At 39.1% G+C, this 21,825-nt stretch overlaps 1 protein-coding gene across 2 annotated transcripts in view; it reads right to left on the bottom strand.

The window, feature by feature from the left end:
- Nucleotides 1-3,487: 3,487 nt before the first annotated feature.
- SEPSECS (Sep (O-phosphoserine) tRNA:Sec (selenocysteine) tRNA synthase) overlaps nt 3,488-21,825 on the bottom strand; it is a 36,606-nt gene continuing 18,268 nt past the window's right edge. Inside the window, exons 9-11 of one of the 2 annotated variants that reach the window (XM_045474362.1) lie at nt 10,395-10,488; nt 8,609-8,699; nt 3,488-6,981 (exon numbers count right to left, since the gene is read on the bottom strand). In XM_045474362.1, the coding sequence (XP_045330318.1) occupies nt 6,678-6,981; nt 8,609-8,699; nt 10,395-10,488 (489 nt within the window). In that variant the 3' untranslated portion in view covers nt 3,488-6,677. Of the gene's footprint in view, nt 6,982-8,245; nt 8,530-8,608; nt 8,700-10,394; nt 10,489-21,825 lie in introns of those variants that run through there. The other variant, XM_045474363.1, reaches the window with a different exon arrangement.

Here is a 21,825-nt window from a genome sequence, read left to right as displayed (position 1 = left end):
GTTCCAATCAGACATGATGAGACTGCACATATGGTTATGTAAATATTCACCAGTGCCCATTGAATCGTTCCTACGACAAATATTTGAGTGTCTGTCACGTTCCAGGTACTTTTTAGATGCTTGGGATACATGAGTGGGCAAAACAAAGATCGTGCTCTGCTGGAGCTGATGTTCTAACCAGAGGGAGAGAGACAAACAATAGGGCACAATAAATACCTAAACTACTTAGGAGTTTGCTAGAAATGCTGGCCTTACTCCAGACCTACTCATTTCAAATCTGCATTTTAACGAGAACCCCAGGAGATGCTCATACGCACAGCACAGTTGAGGCTTCACTCTCAATTTTAAGACAATCTTGAGACACTGTTAGAGCGGGGGAGAGAACTCTAGTGTTAAAAAGGATAGTCCGAGTAGACATCACTGGAAAGGAAGGTGAGGCCTTTAGCCGGGCGTCTGGGCTGCGGGGTTCCCAGGCAGGGGGAATAGAGGGAGCCAAGGCCCTAAGGCAGAGGGTGCCTGCGGTGCTTGAGGAAGAGCAAGATGGCCAGTTCGGCTGGAGCGGAGGAGGCCAAGGTGAAGAACAGGAAGAAACGAGTCAGATAAAGGAGGGAGGGTAGGATGGCCACATGCCGTTGAACCTTTGGGGACAGCAGGGACTTTGGCTTGTACTCGGTCACATGGGATCGGAGTCTGAGCAGATAGCTGATAGGATACAGGCCTTAAAAGGATCACCTTGGATGTGGTATTCACAACGGACTGCAAAGGGTCATGGAGAGAAAGCAGGGAGGCTTTTGAGGAGGGCGGGGAGCAGGGGGAAATACTGCGAGAATCCCGACAAGAAACGCTGATGGTTCAGATGCGGCTGGTAGCGGGAGAGGAGGTGAGCAGGGGGTTCGATTGTGGATAACTTTAGAAGGTAGATCCAAAATGATTTCTTGATGGATGAGATGTAGGATGTGAGGAAGAGGTTTTTTGGCCTGAGTAATTGAAAGAACAGAAGTGTATTCAACTGAGGAGGAGAAGGCTGTGAGTGGAACAGGGTTTGGGGGGAAAAGATCAAGGGAATCACCTTGGCATGCGGAAGACGAATGTCTAACAGATATCCAAGAGATGATTAGGCAGTTTCATAGGAGTGTGCAGCTGAGGAAAGAGGTCTACTAAAGATGTAAATTTGGGAGCCTTCATCAGTCATTCTACTGAATGTGCAGTCATCTAAGAATAGGGCTAAATACAATGAGCTGCTGGCTATTCCAAACACCTCAGTCACATAATGCAACTGATGTGGAAGTCCCTGTGGCATGAACTGTTACTCTTAACATCTCTCCTGAGCTGTGATCTGAGTTCAGGTGCATAAAATAGTACAAGCATCTTAAATATGGTTGTTAAAAATAATTCCTAAGTGTAAATGCAAAACAAAAAGAAATTCATAAAAACCAAAATAGAAACACTCTGAAAAAAAAAAAAAAAAAGAGATGGTCAGGGGCGCCTGGGTGGCTCAGTCAATTAAGCACCTGACTTCGACTCAGGTCATGATCTCACGGTTTATGGGTTTGAGTCCTGCATGCTGGGTCAGGCCTGTGTCAGCCCTGTACTGACAGCTCAGAGCCTGGAGCCTGCTTTGGATCCTGTGTCTCATTCTCTGTCTCTCAAAAATAAATAAATGTAAAAAAAAAAAAAATTTTTTTTTAAAGAAGATCATGTAAAAATCAACTACATACTTTTTAATTTCCACTGGAGAATGGGCAAAATTCATTGATGACTCCCCCTCAAAAAAAGTTCTAATACATTCACTAGAAAATGAATATAATTTAAATCTAGTACAAACTAATTTTATGCTGAGCATTCATAGCAGTTATTAACAGAAAGTGCTATTTCAGGCACTGAGTTAAATCTTTACATATATTACCATCTTACTTAACCCTCAATCCTGTAAGATTGTACCCATTTCACATACGACAGGACTGATATTCAGAAGTTAAATGTGAGCTCACATGGCTAATAAGTACCCGTGCAGAGATCCAGCTCCAAATCAAATTAGAAGTACCTGCAGAATTCAAACATCACAATTTAAAAATGAAATCTGAGGGGCGCCTGGGTGGCGCAGTCGGTTAAGCGTCCGACTTCAGCCAGGTCACGATCTCGCGGTCCGTGAGTTCGAGCCCCGCGTCAGGCTCTGGGCTGATGGCTCAGAGCCTGGAGCCTGTTTCTGATTCTGTGTCTCCCTCTCTCTCTGTCCCTCCCCCGTTCATGCTCTGTCTCTCTCTGTCCCAAAAATAAATAAACGTTGAAAAAATAAATAAATAAATAAATAAATAAAAATAAATAAAAATGAAATCTGAAGAAGGAAGTAATACTATTTTATTTCTTTTCAAATAAAAGTGCTTCGTGTAGAAAAGGTTCTGTACTTGTATGCATCCAGCTTTCTATGGGCAATAAATCCTCTGCAAAAGGTTGGAGTGTCATCGCCTTCCTCTTTTAAAAAAAACAAACAAAAACCTAACCCCCACCCCCATGACTCATGATTCTCATTGTAAGTATGACTTTTCTTGCTGATTGATACTGATGATTGAATCAAAAAAATGAGCACGTAATTTGGTATCAGTTATCTGTACTTCCAGATTTTATCTATAGCAATGATTAGGTAAAATAATGCACTGTCAGTGACTTATTAAAAATTTATTTCATGTAATAAATTATAGAATTCATTTTTATTTTTAAACAGTCTACACCAAAAATATTTTTTGAAACATCTTTTTCTTTTGGAAAAACGTACAGGGTAGCAGGCTGACATCACTTCACTTCTAGTAGGTAAAATCCCCTTGCAATTATACAGTCAAACATAGCTTTTCCTCACATGTCTCTAAAAGTTCAAGTTGACACGACTTGATAAAAACAAGACAGCATAACATAAACATTTCCGGATTTTTGCCTAAGGCCTTAGATCGAACTGAATATTAGGTGGAATATTACAAAGATATACTCGGCAGCCTTGAACTCATCATCTTACGTGTATACACACACCATATGGCTACAAGGAGCAGGAAAACAAGAAAGGCACAAAAGGACACAGTGGGGAAGTCTCAGACCTGTACATCAAGAATGGCCATAAGAGACATATAATCAACACAATGTGACAGACAAGGAAGTTATTTACAGGAATTTTTTAACTGCTAACAGCATATTCATGGTTTTTATCAAATTATTCAGAGGGTATCAAACTTCTGCAATGACCAAATTTCTGTGTCCACACACTGGATTAATTTTTAGTTGCAAAATGAAGTCGGCCTCACGAATGCAAAAACATAACAAAACCATTGAAGGGCTTGGGAGAAATTAGTAAATGGGAAGAGAAAACTCAAGTGTAATCTGAACGATACTCATCAGAGTTTGCTGTTGTAATTGTCAAATGTTGGCTATTTTCCTCTATGAAAGAACACAAGAATTTGATTCTCGTGATGAGCTACTAATTCAAGAATAAAGCACTATCACTGGTTAAAAAAATTTGCCTTTATTTAATTTAAATTTTACACCTATCATAGATATATAGTCTAAAAATAAAAACACATCCAAGAGCTTAGGCCTCAATGACAGTGTTTTGGGGTGTTGGGGAGAAATACCAGAAAAAACTTAATTTATATTTAAATTTACCATTGTGTATATCAAGTGCCTACTGGCTGAACAGAACTGTAGTCAATAATTCACACTCTATAACTTCATTCAACTAATACAAAAAGCTAAATAGAAAGATTTATAGTTGAACACCGAGTTCCTAAGGCTGGTATCACATATCATTCCCTGATAGAGCAAGAATTCATCAACAGAGGACATAGGAGCCAAATTGAGAGCTGGATTTTAAAATACCTTTCCCTGCTGTGCGTATAAGTAACACATTGTGTAGTGACCTAAAGAATATTCTGTGTTACTCAATTTTCTTTTCTGGGAAGACTACCACAGTCCAGTGACTTTAAGAACCAAACTCCAAAAACTCTACCTGAGAGCCTTAATAAGGGCAGCTGGGTCATGATTGAAAAATCTATCAGCCGATGCCCCTCTGCCACAGTTCAAGGGTAACTAGGCCAATTATGAGGCTTACCCAATGGTACCAATAATTTAAAATAAATAATTGTACGTGTATACTTTTTTACACTTACACGTGAAAATGGGCGAGAGTGAGTGAAAATGATGCTTGGCTGGGAGCAAAGGAAACCTATGACACCCCTTCAAAAACTCTCGTGAATTCCAGGACCTCAAGGTCAGATTTAAACCAGCAGGAATAGGGCTGTTATTCCAAAACCTCTGAAAAGAAAGAACTAATAATAAAAACTGCAGCTGATTTTATGCACCAGGAATGAAATGTTACAACACATCTATCATTCACATGTGGGTTCATGTAATTTATCTTCAATTAGAATTATTATCTATTCAGCAGCTGAAGCCCAAGAAGTGCTGATACACTGCAGATGAGAAAACATTTGCTGGTCTCTCGGCTCTGGCCTTCTCCAGCTAAATGATGAGCACACAATACAGATCACTCGTTCTATAAAACAACCTTGGCTCACGTGTCCAGTTAAGCCGTGCCGCCAGCACGTACATTTGCAACATCTCTTCATCCCCTCTCGTGGACCCCAGAGGGTCCGCTGGGGCTCTTCAGCTTTATTGGTTCTACAACTCGGTCCCAAATTCACATAAAAAAAAAAGCCTCACACAACCTTTTAATCCAGGATTTACTCCTCTGAAATGTATTATTGGAGCTATAGCTAAAATATTTGAACCCCAAGGATACAATAATTTAAAAGTAACCTTTACAATATTTATAATTGAGTACTTTATCTCCACAGCCTTGACTTCCAAGGTTGTCAAGCTAGTGTCAAAGTACTTTAACTTCCACGTTGATGGGAGTGGCATCCCTCTGAGCTCGTGTTTACCGCAGTTTACACTCTACCAAATCAACAGGGAAAAAGACAACCCGGAAACAAAGGCAGCATTCTCGACTGCAGTGTTCTCAAAAGCATGTTCAGTGGGATGTCAGTAGGCGTCTAACTGAAAATAGGGGTTTCATCTTCGGATAAGGACACACTCGAGCTGGTTTCCAACCAGTTCTTTGAGCCTTTCATGTGCCGATAGGCAGGTTTGCAAGGGCCCCAGATTATCTGCCTCTGAACATTTATCCCCGTGAGCACCTCCTAGGAACACGGCTCCACAGGGCAGGTCTTGAGAAACATGGCTTTGGCATTTTGGTGTTCGGAGACTTCCCTAATCCCTCGGGCTTTGAGACCATAGTCTAGTTCTTAAAAATAAACAACACAAATAACTGTGAAAGCCGGTAAGTCTGGAATAGCAGACTCAGAAATTGAGCGTGTGGGCAGGGAGGGGAGAACACACCTGTTTATCCTCCTACAGCATTTTCATCTCCCCAGCAAAAATACGTCCCCAGATTCCCAGGTTAACCACTCCTGATAATGGCTGTGCACAACACCTGAACGAAATAAACAACATACAAAGGCCACTGAAAGCAAAAACAGTGGAATAAAGTTTCACTTGCCCAAATGGGGAAATGAACAAGTGCCATATAATCTCATGTTTACAACCGGTAACCCTGGTTATTGCTTACGAGTCTGACACTGTACAGGTGCCTGGGTGGCTCAGTCAGCTAAGCATCTGGCTCTTGACCTCAGCTCAGGTCACGATCTCACAGTTTGTGGCTTCAAGCCCCTGTTGGGCTTTGCACTGACAGCTTGGAGCCTACTTGGGATTCTCTCTCTCTCTCTCTCTCTCCCTCTCTCTTTCTGCCCGTTCTACACTCAGGCTTTCTCTCTCTCTCTCAAAATAAATAAATACGCTTTAAAAAAAGAGTCTAACACTGTATAATTTGATAACATTTATAGAGCTTTCTTCTTTGAAGCACTACTGAATAATTAAAGTTGCTATGGCAAACTTCTTTACTTGAGGAGTTCGTTTACTTTAGAGTAGGATTTCTTGACCTCAGTACTACTGAGATTCGGGGCTGGATAATTCTCTGTCTGGAGATGCTGTCTTGTCCATTGTATGGTGTTGACGGTACACCCCCGGCCTCAACCCCTGGATGTCGACTGCACTCCACAAGTTGTGACAACCAAAAATGTCCCCAGATGTTGCTTAGATATAAGCAAATCATCCCCAGTGGAGAGACATTGCTACCGAGTGCAAACTAAAGCTTGACTCTCCTTCCCTGGGCAATGTCCATTTCGCAGGCATACTGTGACTTAGACACATCAACGTCTTGTAAATAGTAGCATCAAATCTTTCTACCTTCTCTGTGACCAGAAACATAAGTAATCTGTGTGTGAATGGTAGAGAATGGTTAGAAGGAAGCAGTCTACACATTTCGAAAGGAATCAAAAAGTAATTTTACTGTCCTGTAAGAATTATCGGAATCATAATGCATAACTGACAAATAGGATAACAATTAGGAAAATGTTAATTGTGTATTATCTGTTAAGGATCATAATGACTGAGGCGGTCTAAGAGTAAAAAAACTAACAGTCATCAGCGACTAGCTCCGATCACATTCTAGTTCTCCACCAAACATTCTCCACGAAATTCTCAATTCAAAAACCTAAAGTCTTGTCTTTAAACCGCTTATTTGTACTGCAGCCTCGTCACTTCTTTCAAATTATCAAAGAGAAACCTTTCACATGTCATGAAGAATTCTGGTATGTGTCAAGAAGCACATTATCTACTTTTAAAGCCATTTCTTCAATATCCACATTTTCAGTTCTGTCATAATTGTCAACTCCAGACACATGACTCTCTTTATTTTGTTCTTTCCTTACTGCCTTTAAACACTTGTCAAGTCTCTTTATGAACAAGTCCACATCCTGCGTCTTCATTCCAATGGCTGCGGCAGCATTTAGGTAAGCACAAGGGTAATTATTTGTATGTGACATAAAGCCTTGGAAAGTGTAGCCACTCACGGTTTGCACAGACCCAAGAGGCACAACCCTGAAAGAGAAGAGATTTAGCAATTTAATATGTCTGGTGATGCTAACAGAATATCACTCATAAACAAAAGATATGTGTTACTAAGCCTTGTATCTACTTATTGAGAAGTTTAAAAACAGTCATAAATCATGACCTATGAAAATACACTGTGACAGCCTTAAAATAAAATTATGCAATACGTTGCTATTTTACATAGAAAAGTACTGCCTGGAGAGTACCGCTCACTTATCTTCTATTGAAGAGCCATAACCTCTAGGAATTGCAAATACCTTTGTACCTTCTTCAAAGAGAAAAAAGAAAATGATTTCTGTTTTGGTACCAACTATGGAATCTGACTTCACATATACCTACCTTAATGAAATACTGAAATTTGTAAGTCAAACCACTTTGGTTAATTGTGTATTGCCTCAAAAAATCAACAAACTAAAATCACACCCATCTGATCTGTGCTGTGCAATGGAGAGCTGTAAAGCAAAGATCCAGAAAAAACTATGCACCCGCTCACAGTGGATGGTGGTCAGCAATCAGTATATTCAGCAATGGCATGTGCATTTCTTAAGCTAGATTTCATTAGCAAACTTGATATAAGCAGATTTCTACCAGTATTTCTTTCAAAAAAATAAGTCACTTAAGGTCAATCTAAACAAAAAGACAAATACTGGCGACACTAAAAGCAAGGCTAAGAAAACCACTTTAGAAGTGTCAAAACTATGCTGTGTATAGACAGAGTTCATCAAGGTAAAAGCTGAATTAATCTAAGATTTTTTTCTTTTAAAAAGTTGTCCTTTGATGTGAAATCTCTAATCTCTGGTAGTCAAGAGAGAAATGCTTTCATAGAAGCATGTAAAGAAGAGTACTTAGGGCAAGGTATTTCTTTTCAAGTCATTTTTCTCTGACCTCATCAAATATAAAATGAAAAATGAAATTCATTTTTAAGCCGTGTATCTATAAGAGAAAAAAGTACACTTTTCAAAGGTAGCACTTAGACAAGAATTGCATAACCTTTTTAGTTCAGGAAATGGGCTTCTCCTTAAAAATGTTTTCATCTAGGGGCGCCTGGGTGGCGCAGTCGGTTAAGCGTCCGACTTCAGCCAGGTCACGATCTCGCGGTCTGTGAGTTCGAGTCCCGCGTCGGGCTCTGGGCTGATGGCTCAGAGCCTGGAGCCTGCTTCCGGTTCTGTGTCTCCCTCTCTCTCTGCCCCTCCCCCGTTCATGCTCTGTCTCTCTCTGTCCCAAAAATAAATAAACGTTGAAAAAAAAAAATGTTTTCATCTAAATTTAGTAATGAAGATGACTTATTTCTAATACCCTGACGTGACACCACTGAAGATTATCTAACAAAGGAAAATAAAGATAAAAACGTATAGAGACAAGCGATGTAACTTTGTTTCTGTAGCTCTACGAAACAGACAAGATCCCGATCTCCCTGAGGCTGTTGCCGGCGTGGGCCTTCCACAGGCGAGCTTTCATAGCACCACACGTTTTCCATCTCTTCATTCTTTCACCCATGACGAATCCTCAGATGCAGCTCAGCATATACATGGGGGACTATTGTTAAGGAAAGGTACTTTATTACAGGGAGCTTGGAAAAGCCAAATAAATCCAGGCCTCTTTCAGACACACTCACCTGGCTCCAGACACCTGTCTGGTAAACAGCATTGAGCCAAGCTGAGTGACAGCTTTGTCTTCGTCTTCACCTAGTGTCTTAAGTGTCATGGCTGAAAGAGAATAAAGGATCCCAAGGTACTTTGGTTCACCAGCACAAAATCACTCAGAAAAAAAGTACTTAATGAGGGAGACCTGACTTAGGTGTGTGTGCGTGTGTGTGTGTTAAAGGACACATAACATAAAATGTTAACATCTTAACCATTTTTGAGTGTTCAGCTCTGCGCTGTTAAACACACCCACACTGTTGTGCGACCATCCCCACCACCCATCCTTGTCACTCCTTCCATCTTGCGAGGCTGGGACACTGTACCTCCATTCTCCCCTCCCCTCCAGACCCCCAGCAACCACCATTCCATTTTCTGTCTCTAGGACTCTGACTATTCTAAGTACCTCATACAAAAGGAATCCTACATTCTTTGTCTTTTTGTAACTGGCATGGAGATATTACTTTTTATTCATTGTCAAGGGGCATGATTTCACTTTAATGCACTTAATAAATCTTAATAAATGCAGACAAAAATTTGTTAATATAAACGAACATACTCAGAATCAGAACAGAATTTCCGGATCACCCTTCTGAAGAGTGAACATTCCAATTAAATAGATGGAACAATGACATGATCAATATGGCAGTTTATTCAAATTCAACCATGTTTTAAGAACTTATAAAATGAGAATGTGGGATATTTTCAGCACATACATAAGGTTATGTAAGATCAACTTCTGCATATACAAATGAGAATAATCTTTCTGAGGTTACATGAGTAAACTATGTTCTCACCACCACTACTAGCTACCATTTCCTGAAGACTTGACTTCCCACACTAGATACTTTACAATCTCAACCATTCTTTAACAATTTTGCATGTGAGGGATCACTGTCTCTATTTTATATAGATAGGGGAAAGGAGGTGAGAGGTTAGTACATAGCAGAGTTGTGATTCAAAATCATACCATATCATCTTCTGTAATATAAACCAGCAAAGGACTAAATGGGATGGGTTTTATTATATATTGGTGGCATATATAATTTGTTATATATTAATATATATATTTAATATATTTTTAAATATTTAATATATATTATATATTTTCCATGGAAGCCAACTCCTGCAAAAGGCTTCAGTTACAAATGATTGTTTCCTTACTTTCCTCAGATATGCATGAAATATGAAACATTCCACTATATATATATATATATATATATATTTGCAAAAGGGAGAATTATGAAGCTTAAAAGCTAAATGCATAAAAGTCAACATTCATATTAACCTGTTAGTAGCCTTTGTACTACATAACAAAAATATATAGTCCTTTTACAAAGGAAATCATAAATATGGAGTTCTCTAACATAAAGACAATCAGGAAAACAATCACAGCATTAAAAACAATATAGATTTAATTTTTAATATTATGGTGTTTTGTTATATGGTGAAAAATTTTATAGAGTTCTTACTAGTGACTAAATTATTTTGGTTAGAAGCAGGAGTCAAAGTATCCTTTTCTGTATATTCTAATATTGATTTGGATTCTTTCCAGTGTATGGTTTTTCATCTCAGGAATACATTAAAGCATTTCTAAAGGCTAACTAAACCTTTTCAATTTACAAATTAATAATGTAATGAATTTAGAAATATCATTGTAACCAGAAAGAATTCATACTCTTTCTAGAAATACCAGGTCCCTGCTGGGGATGGTTATGAAGCACTGATTTTTTTTTTTTTTTCTTAAGAAAAATATATTACCTAAAGATATGGGATTGTGAGGTGTATGCAACAGTCTTTCATTGTAGGTTTCTGACAGCTTCTTTAGTTGGCTGGACAAATATGAAAACATTTCCTGCAACAACAAAATGTTACATTTATTTATTTATTTTTTTTTAAAGATTTTTAAGCAATCTCCACACCCAACATGGGGCTCAAACTCACAACCTCAAGATCAAGAGTTGCACATTCTATTGACTGAGCCAGCCAGATGTCCCCAAAATGTTACATTTAAAGAAAATCAAATGAATGCTTACTGAAACTTGCCAGATTTAATAAAACAAAATCTGTTTGGTGTGGTATCTGTGCTGTAAATTAACTCATTTCTGTGCCCTGGGAGCCAGTTCTTTCCTTTGATACAATATAGAGAGATTCAAAGCCGCCCCAATTATCAGAAACCACAGGATTTAGGTGAAGAAGGCAAAGGACCGGCATATTTCCTGCTTTGGGGATATTATGGAGCTATCACAAATCCGTCCTCTCTTCCCAACCTCCAGGGCTACCACTCTGGTCCAAGCTGCCATCACCCTGTCCCCTGGACCACAGCAGTAGATTCCAAATGATTTCTCTGTTGACTTTCCTGCCCCTCTACAATCTGTTCTACATGCAGAGGCCAGAGCAGTCTGAAAAGCATAAATCAGATCATGTCCTTCTCAATGATTCCCGTCTGTAAGTACTGAAAACCCAAACTCTTCACCTATTAAGGCCCCAAATGATCTAGCCCAGCCAATGTGCCCAACTCAGCAACTGTCATTCCCCCATTTAGTATAGCGACAGCCACATCAGCCTTCTTTGCAACCACCAAACACAGCAAGCTCATTCTGGTATAAGAACCTTTGCGCCTGCTTCCTCTAGACACAAGACAGTGCTTCTCCCAGAACGTTCGATAAGCCCTCCCTTTATTATTTGCCTATTAAAGTCCTCCCGGTCTCCCTCCTACAACCACTACCTATTTTGGTTTCTTCACTACACTTATCACAATCTGAAATTACCTAATTTATTAGCTTAAATGAATACTTCCTGTGACTACCTACTCGAATGGGAAAACTTGAAAGCAGGGACTTTGTGTTCTTCACTACTGTTTTCCAAACACCAAGAAAAACGTGCCGTACTTTTAGTATGTATGTAACATAGGAAAAAGTAGCTTAAAATGCATTTTCTTCGAATTGCACAAACTCAATGTTAACAACTCCCTCAACTCAAAAGAACATAGCAACTCAAAACAAAACAAACAAACAAACAAAAAAAAACTCTTCTTGGTCCTACTCTGGAAAATAATGTATACCTAAGACTAGAAAATAAAATAAAAATATTTTATAAGTATAGTTCCATGTGCACATGTATGTAAGCAGTTTAATAAAGTCTAATAAAATAAATAAATCTTAAATTGGCAACTGTTTGACCTAAAATTATACTTTCTTCTAGTAAGCCCTTTATAAAGTGTTGAAATAAAAATCTGACCAAATAAGTCTTTCCTGAAGAAGCCCATTTGCCCTGACCTCCTCCAGTCACAGTCAAAACACATACTCTATGGATACACTAAAGGGCCAAGGGCCAACAAAGTACCAAGTGTGGACAGCAGGAAATGATACTTCTCCTACTTCGAAGGCTGCAAAAAGTGCTTCGGTTTTCTCTAAGGTAAGGGTTGGATAGTCTGATTCTACCTAATCCATCTTCTGTTAAGATTAAGAAGAAGAAAAGTCCTGGGGCGCCTGGGTGGCGCAGTCGGTTAAGCGTCCGACTTCAGCCAGGTCACGATCTTGCGGTCCGTGAGTTCGAGCCCCGCGTCAGGCTCTGGGCTGATGGCTCAGAGCCTGGAGCCTGTGTCCGATTCTGTGTCTCCCTCTCTCTCTGCCCCTCCCCCGTTCATGCTCTGTCTCTCTCTGTCTTAAAAATAAATAAACGTTGAAAAAAAAAAAAATTTAAGAAGAAGAAAAGTCCTACCAAGTTTGTTAATTATTAATGAGTCTACTTAAGACCACAAACATTTTTTTTTACACAGTATATTTTGTGCTCTGACCTGAAAAAAATTTTTAAACTAGTAGTCATTCTTAAATTTTTAGGCTATTCTATAAGATCAATTGTCTCAGCATGTCAGAATTGTGAAATCCTAGATCACTAAAATAAACTGACTTTTTTATATTAGAAAACTTAACATCCATATTGGCCATATCTAATGAAGTTATGAGGAAATGTTACTGTTAGATGTAATAAACCTTTCTCTTTCATTAAAAAACAGAGTAGGGACGCCTGAGTGGCTCAGTCGGTTAAGCGTCCAACTTCAGCTCAGGTCATGATCTAGCAGTTCGTGAGTTTGAGCCCCACGTCAGGCTCTGTGCTGACAGCTCAGAGCCTGGAGCCTGCTTTGAATTCTGTGTCTTCCTCTCTCTTTGCCCCTCAGCCACTTGAGCTTTGTCTCTCTCTCTGTCTCTCTCTGTCTCTCAAAAATAAACATCAAAAAAAAAAAAATAATGTCGAGAAATAATTAAGGAGGCAAATGTCATCACCACTTGCAAACTGTAAAGAACTGTTTAGGCAACTTTTCTTAGACATATAAAGATTTCTTGGCCCCTCCTTTTTAAACTACTGTTCTGATATTCATTTCAGAAGGTGAAACAGTAAGAGAATCAAATGGAATGCAAAGATCAAGAGTTTTTCTGACAACTGGAACAATTCCTAATCTTTTAGTACTATGCCAGTATTAATGAACAGTAGAATTTCTGGTTTTCATTTATACATTTTCATCTACTATAAAGTAACTAGGTCACTAATCCAAATGCTCTGTATTGCTTAAAAAAGAAAAAAGCAGTCACATTTTAATTTAGATGTTAACTGCTGATTTTTCATCATCTATATTATACACCGAAGTCTTAATTTGCAACTGTCTGTCTAACTCTCTTAGTCTCAAATTCAACTTCTCATAAGCAGAAACAAATCTGATAGCTAGGAAATGCCTTTTATTAGCCTCCTACATTTTCCACCCTAAGAGTAACAGCAAAATACTTCAGTGGTGAGGACAAATGTAAAATATTATTCTATCCAGTATGGCTACCACAAGAGTCACCAATGTGAACACACTCGTAAACTAAGAAGCCTGACGAGTAATTAATATGTATTTATTTGTACTTAGCTATTTCCAAAAAAAAAGAGGAAATGTTTCCCTAGTAACACCCCTAGAGGGTGCTTTTAAACTTACTGACGCATACATGGCTATTAAAAAACTGAGATTCTCCTAATACTCAATTTCTAATACTTTAACAAATCACTTTTAACCAGTTCTACTGATTGCTAAGATCACTAGAAATCAGTTTTACCTAAAACTTTAGACTACAAACATAATGCTAAGGTAACTAAATCTTACATATAACGAGTATGGGAGTAATTACACAAAAAAGAAAACATCTGTGAGTCAAGTTCACATCCATCTGCAAATATTTTGTGTAAAGGGTTATGATAGGTAAGCCAATAAGCAAAGAAGCTTAAATATCTTAACGTGCAATATACTGAGTCCTACAATATCTGACAGGTTAAGGCCCTCAATGTTCTCCCATTAATATCACTACATTTAAAAAATATCATTTGGAAGACTGTACCACTATTTCCTACACTACTACTTAGCTAAGCAGTTTTTTCCTGATATATTAAAGGTACTACAAAACCTGCACTATTTTTTTGCCACAGTTAAATCTATAACTGACATTTATTATAAAATACTTCTGTAAAGGGAGAAATTTATAAGTACCCAAAGCAAATGTATATAGAAAGATCTTACTTAAAAGAAATGAAATATTATTGATTTTCTATGTCTTTTGTGCTGTATTTAACTTAATTTTAAAAGACTCTTCACTAGAGATAAACTGAACTGCATACTGAATGCTAATGTCAGCTATATTTCTAGAATAAAAATACAAAACTTTGCACCATAGTTCAAGATGTTAATGGAAAGGAAGCTGAATTATATTAAGCATTATCTTTCACATGGCCTTTTGTAAATTGATTTGCAGTTGTAAAGGCCAACGTTTAGCCTATCCCTCCCCATAACCCCCAAATGTGCATAATTCACTAAATTTTAAGGGAAAATGTCTTATGTAATGTTTTCAAAACATACTGTTTCTTGTTACAAGATAAGATGAAAACAGAGCTTCAGAAATTATTATAATATGTCTTACAAAGTAGGTCATAGATCGAAAGGGAAACGTAACAAGTGGTCTAACACATCCATGGTACCCTGAAAGGATAGGCGACAACAGACCGCACGTACAGACCCATGCACATGGAGGTCCCCGTGTGCACATGCCAGCACGGAATGCAACATGCTGCTCTGGCCGTGGCCAGCGGCAAGGACCTGGGTGACCTCAGCAGGCCCAAGATCTCAGGCTAACGCCCTGCTTTCAAACTCCTCTGTGGAGGCTCCATAACCAGGCCTGAGATCTGACACTCTGGTGGAAATTCAACTACTCCACTTCTAGGGCTGCAAATCTATTCAGGTTTCCAAGCTTAGCTCTGTTAGAGAACAGCATCTGAAGCTGTATGTCTGATGCTCTTTCAGAACTTAGCTGGTCTTCCAAGCCCAGCTAGCAAGCGCTGGCCACTGGAGCGGCCCTTCCGCTGTCACTCCTCATCCACCCTTGGCCCACTCAGCGGATACTTGCAACAACGAATGATTATGCACGTGCCCTGTTCAGCAAAGCACTCTTCTAGAAGGAAAGCTAAGCAGAATGCTGGCCTTCTCTGGAAGCAAAGAGAAGTCAGGAGAAACTTCTAAGACTGATCCTTCTTTTTGCAGAGAGAAACCCATAGAAATGGTGTCTTAAATTTTAACCCCTTTCTCAAAGGGTTCTTCAGTTAAATTCATGGCCATCTCTCCCCTCAGTGAAGCAGAATGTTGATCAGGAAGGGGCTAAGGGCACAGGTTCAATTCACACGACGAGTGCCACTCTCTCTGATCCTTTCACACTTCAAAAAAGAAGGCTTGAGAAGGAATGGCTTCAAGCTGAGTTCTTGTCTGCCTCTACTGTGAAAAGATAAAGCGCTTTCTGAAGAGATATACTAGATGAAATAACCTCTAAAAATATCATTGTGGTGAATAAGGGCACAGAATGAAAAAAAAATGCTAAGTTTTCTTTTAACACTCCTTTTTTAGTACGCAATAACACCGATAATATAAAAAGGAGCTCTCAGTGATGGTATATAAATAGCTCCGGCTGAAGCAAAATAACTTTGCCTCAGCTTCTCCAGAGCCGAACCGATAAACTATCACGATTAAATTTTCACAGTTCAAAAGCAAGTCCATTTAAACAAAAGAGGCCCTTACTTCTGCAACAAATCCAATAAAAAAACAATATTTATGCCACATACATGCAATTAGGGCTCATGGAGGACATCCAGATTTTTCAGTGAAGAGCCCTGCCTGTTGAATGAAGTTGTTAAAGAGTAAACTTTTATTCACTCACAATGACAGGGTTCTCAAAGGAGCACTTTAATACTTTGAAGATTACTACTACAGGTAGTCTCTAAGAAATTCTACACAAAGAATTTTAAACATTAGTCTTTGAGGTTTTTACATACCTCCAGTAGCTAAGAAGAAAGCGTTGCGAGATGATCATTTTTATGGCTCCGATGCCTAGCACAGAGCAGGAAACCATGCCCCCAGTGCTGGACGAGCGACTGGAAGCAGTGGGAAGGGAGTGGTTAAGACACAAAGCGCAGAGGCATTAGAATCACACAGACCTGGGTTTCAGTGGCAGTTTTGGCATTTCTTGTGCTCTCTGGATAAGTACCTAACTTCTTTGAGCCTCAACTTTACCTGTAAGATGGAGATAATACCTACCTCATAAACTTGCTTTAAGTCGTACATGAAATAATGAATATAATAAACCTAGCAGAGCTCCTAACATACAGCAAACATTCATAAAAATGCCAACTTTCCACCCACCTACTTTTCCCTCCTAAAAGAGTTTTCTGGTTAAAATAACTAACATTAGCTGGCAGGACTCTCATAGACACATGCCAACACCCCATAGCTATAATCCTATTCTTGTCGTCCTGTGCATTCCATTCCACTCTATTCCATCCCGATAAAAGGAAAAGAAAAAAGTTCCGGATGTTACAAAGACAAGTACTTCTTGACATCTGAGATGGAGCCATCCAACTTGTAAATATCACTAGACATAAAATTAGTCTCATAAAAATATTTGTTCAACGATTAACAAAGAACAAAGTCCCAATGAGAAGCAGAGTGGGGCTACCTGCTGAGCAAACTGTACACACGCATGGGTGTTTCGAATCATCTAAATGTAAGTGAAAAATTTAAAGTCAAACCCTAAATGTCAGAAGTCAGAAGAACCATGGCATCACAGAAATTCTTAGATTCCAAAACGATGACAGAGCCCCTGTAAGATCAACAATTCCAAAATCCTACGGTAAGGAAATAAATTTGGAAGAGGAGTAGCCTGATATAGCACCTGTTACACACAACAGGTTATCGCCATTTTAACTCGTTCCTTTTCACAAGTTATGGTGAGTATTGAGAAATACTGAGAAATATTCCTATGAGAACATCTAGTTCATAACGTCAGTATCAAAAATTATTTTCTCTCTAACTGGAAGATACTCATTCTGCGTAAAACAAGAGATGACCACGCCAAAGTAAACCTAGGTGTTCCCTAATACCTCCCATTAGTTCATTCGACCAACATCTGAAGAGCATCTAGCGCCTCAAGCAAAGGACGCTAAGCCCAGAGGGATGAATGCAAGCTCCAGGCTGGACACTAGTCTCCCAGACTCCCCGTCCAGAAGGACCAAGTCTCATTTCACACCCCTGATGGTGATTTCTGGGGGGTATGCACTCGGATAATCAGTTTAATATGCTAGCTAAATAAACTTAACTACAAAATCACTCAAGACTGATATTAGTTTATTACAGCAAATATGTAATTTTATTAGCTATTATCATATATAGTTTCAATTGAAGAACAGAAATAGGAAATACTGAACAGTACACTTATTTGATACTGTAACAGCATATAAAAATTTTTAAGGTTTCAGGGCGTCTGGCTGGCTCAGTTGGTTAAGCATCTGACTTCAGCTCATCAGGTCCTGATCTCATGGTTCATGGGTTCAAGCCCTGTGTCGGGCTCTGTGCTGACAGCTCAGAGCTTGGAGCCTGCTTCAGATTCTGTGCCTCCCTGTCTCTTTCTGCCCCTCCCCCCACTCTCTTTCTCTCTCTCTCTCTCTCTCTCTCTCTCTCAAAAATAAATAAACATAAATTTTTAAAAATTTTTTAAAAGTTTCTATCTATATGATAAACAATAATCTTTAAATGTCTAACTTAAAACTTGATGTAATAGTCTTCTCAGAGATCTTATATTTCCAAAAATGAATTTTTAGCCAAATCTGTAGAGGGACCATTAGAAGGCAAAGAGCAACAACAATACAAGAAAGGACTATAACTAGGACAACTAAAGAGATCAGAAACAGATACCTAACAAGTTATATTTTTAAACCTTTGATATTTTGGGATATTTATATAGTCCATCTCAAACTCCTAAAATATTATCTACCTATGTACTAAAATGCTAAAAAGTTATGTTTCTTCTCCAAGTTTCTGTTATAGATACAAGTGACCTGTGTGCCTCCAAAATAATGGGTTTCAAACTAGGATGCGCATCAGATTTATCAGGGAAGTTTCTTAAAAATGCAGTTGTCCTATCGCTTCTTGGCCTTTTGGCTAAGATCAAGTGTAAAAATGCAGTTGTCTTAGCCCCACTCCAGACTTACTGAATCTGAATTTATCATAAAGGAAAGTTAATTTTATGAAGTGATCTCGAACAAACTCTCTTGGAACTGCATAGGACTTTGCTTTCTAGACTCAGTCTAGAATATCCTATAAGTAGGGCACTTAGGTGGCTCAGTTGGTTGAGTGCCTGACTCTTGATTTTTGGCTCAGGTCATGATCTCACAGGTCCCTGAGATCAAGTCCCACATCAGGTGCTGACAGTGTGAAGCCTGCTTGGGATTCTCTCATTCTCTCTCTCTCTCTCTCTCTCTCTCTCTCTTTCTCTCTCTCTCTCCCTCCCTCCCTATCTCTCTCTCTCTCCCCCTCTCTTTCTGTCTCTTCCCTGCTTGCACTCTCTCTCTCTCAAAATAAATAAATAAAAACTTAAAAAAAAATACCCTGTAAGAGTTGTACAGGTATTTTAGCCATCCAGTCTAGTTTATGATGACACCATAAGAGTCTAATAAATGCACAAGTTGTACCTTCATAGAACAGATGCCACTTCGTCAGGGAGGCTTTCCCCAACCCTCTCAAAACTGGGTTAGGTGCCCCAGCTGGGTTGGGTGAAACATGCTCTCATATCTTCTGCTTGTCCTTACATAAAGCCAAACAGATTTGTAATTATTTATTTAACATCTAGATTTCCCCCGACTATAACTTCCATGAGGGTAGAGACTATGTGAGTCTCACTGGTGAATTTAATCTTAGGGCCTAAGCATAAACATTTCTTTGCCTGAATAAATGAACAAGCAAGGTCCAATACTGCCAACATAATGTGGGGGCCAGACTATAAAGGATCATGATGGCAGGGTAAGCTTTGTCTTGCAGGCAACCAGAACTCAAAGCAGAATAACTTGAAAAACTTTAAAGTATTAACCTGGCACACTCATTTACAACACAGATGAGAGTAGGCTACAGATTAGAAGCAGAATTAGTAAATTCCTGTAGCCATCCAGGGGTGCTATGGTAAGGGCCTGAGCTAGGGAGCAGTAGCAGTGGAAGGGAAAAGCAGGAAATGAATGTTGGGAAACATTAGGAAGGACTCAAGGGCATAAGAGGAATCACAAGTATCAGTGTCAGAAATGTAGTTTAAAACAAAAAAGGGAATTTGTTGGTTCATCTACAGCCAAGTCTACAAGGAGGCATGGCTGGATCCAGAAACTCAGATGATTCTTAGTTCTGTTTTCCCTCTTAGATTTTCTAGTCCCAAGAAGGCTTTCTTGGTGAGGCCAGAAGTATGGCAGGTGAGTAATAAGATCATATGCTTACAGTTTACTATCTGCAAAGCAGCAAACCCCCTCTCTCTCAAGACTCTATCAAGTCTGCTGGAAGGAATCGACCTCCACTTGCCCACCTGTGAACCAAGCTAGCCGGGTCATATGCCCACCGCTCCGACAAAAGGAGGAAAGAACACTGTAACTGACAGTCCCACTGGGCTCACCTGGAGTCAGGGAGGGGCAGCTCCCCATCAACAGCGATTCTGTACAAACAAATACCTTATATCCTTTCTAAAATACAACTGAGCTTTTTTGGCCAGGGTTGCTAAATTCATTCATTGCCTTTGCCTCCTTTGCGTATTGGTAGACATAAGTCTTCAGATTTATAGCTATGTAAGATAACTACACAGCTACCAGGCTAGATTATTTATCCATATAGGAAAAAAGCAGCAGAGTTTAGAGGTTAAGATAGAGGATCAGAGGCCCAATTGCCTAGCGTTAAACCCATGGCCCACAATTTACCTCAGACACATTATTTATCCTTCCATCTCCCGTAAAAATGAGGATGACAGAAACACCTCACAAAAAATCTGCAAGTTCAAATGCCTTTTCCATAGTAAAACAACCAGTTGTAGGAGAGCTAAGACCCACGGGCACTTAATACAACTAAACTCTCATATGAACAATACAAACAGGTGATAGTTTTGCTCATCTATAAACAGGTCTCATCTGTCATATGGAAAAGGCTCCTTGGAAGATTTGTTGAAGTCTTCTCTTAACTACAACAATCTATTACCGTGATGATCACTTCGGGGAGTTGATCAAACTGGAGTTTTAGTCAAATCATTTGGAAATGTTTGTTAGGTTTATTGAGGCATAATTTATATACAGTAAAGTTTCGGAGGCCCAGTTTTCAGGGGTTCACGTCTACGAGTTTGGACAAACATATACAGTTATGAAAACACTCCCACTCTCAAGATACAGAACAGTTTACTACCCCACGAGTCCCCTCGCTCAACCCAAGACTCTGACAACCACTGATCTCTTCTCCATCCTGATATGTTTTTTGCCTTTTCCAGGATGGCATACAAATGAAACCATTTAATATGTATCTTTTGAGCATGGCTTATCTCATTTAATATAAGGCCATTATTTTGAGAGCCATTATTTTGTTGTACATATCAGTAATTTGTTCCTTTTTATTGCTGAGTATTATATACCACAGTTTGTTTATACAGCAGATGACAGACATTTGGGTTGTTTCCAGGGTTTGGCAATACTGAATAGAATCACTACAGACATTCACGTATAGGTTTTTGTACAGACATAAATTTTCATTTCCCTTGAGTAAAGAACTAGGAGTGGGCTGGCTAGTTTATATGGTAGCATATGTTTAACTTTATAAAAAACTGCGAAAGTGTTTTCCAAAGTCGCTGTACCATTTGTGTTCCTATCAGCAATGTCTGAGCGATCTACTTGCTTGAGAGGTTTGCCAGCATCTAGTACTGCCAGCTTCCTTCTGCGAGGTGTGCAGTGGTACCTCACCGTGGTTTTCATACGTGTGATGTTGAGCATCTTTTTCCATATCACATAAGTATTAAGAGAGGTCCTCACAATATAAACAATTACTTTCCTACGGACTGTTTTTTGGGGGGTGGGGGGGCGGTGCGAGGACTAGAGTAAAACAGGGAACAAAATTTTTCAACTTCTGTTGCATATTCATAAGGCTGTTGAGAGGATCTACCACAAAACATACATAAAGTATCTTAAAATACGTGAAGTGCTATTAATAATCTAAGGGACTACAACTGCTACTGATGGTTGGGAAGTTACACAGATACAAAAACTGTCCCAGGGGCCGCTAGCTCTCCCAGATGGGAGATGAATAAAACATTTTAGTCTGACCCGCCCTGCCAACACTGTCTCTGTCTACAATTCTGGAGTTGTCCTGAATTAATTAAAGCTAGTTTTTAGTGTTGGAGACAAAGTCTAGTTTTTAAGCACAAATGTCACTTTTCTTTTCACAGCCAACATAACCAGTGAGTTCAGCATTGCAGTAATGACAAGGGATGAATTTATCATTTTAGAATGAGAAGCTAGCTAACTTCTGACCTGGTTCTTTCTCCTGTGACTGACATCTCACACCTATACAAGTCTTCAGACTTCCAAAAACTAAGAGGAAACAAACATGTATGTTTGTTTTTCAAGGGTCTCTATCTTTAAGTGATAAATGAACTGATTTTTACTAAACTAATAAGAATCTCTGATGTAGGAGTTTCTCAAAAAAAAAAAACAAAAGCAAACTCACTTGTCCAAGATCTCTCACCATATCTGGACAGACAGGAGAGAACGATTCACTGAAAACCCCCTGGGGTGATTCCAGATCAAAGTAAATGCTCTAGGACCACACTAGCTAGCT

Source organism: Leopardus geoffroyi, chromosome B1 (assembly GCF_018350155.1).
Source record: "Leopardus geoffroyi isolate Oge1 chromosome B1, O.geoffroyi_Oge1_pat1.0, whole genome shotgun sequence".
In the NCBI taxonomy this organism is placed as follows: Eukaryota; Metazoa; Chordata; class Mammalia; order Carnivora; family Felidae; genus Leopardus; species Leopardus geoffroyi.
The sequence above is the reverse complement of the archived record's forward strand: the minus strand, read 5'-3'. Positions and strand labels throughout refer to the sequence as shown.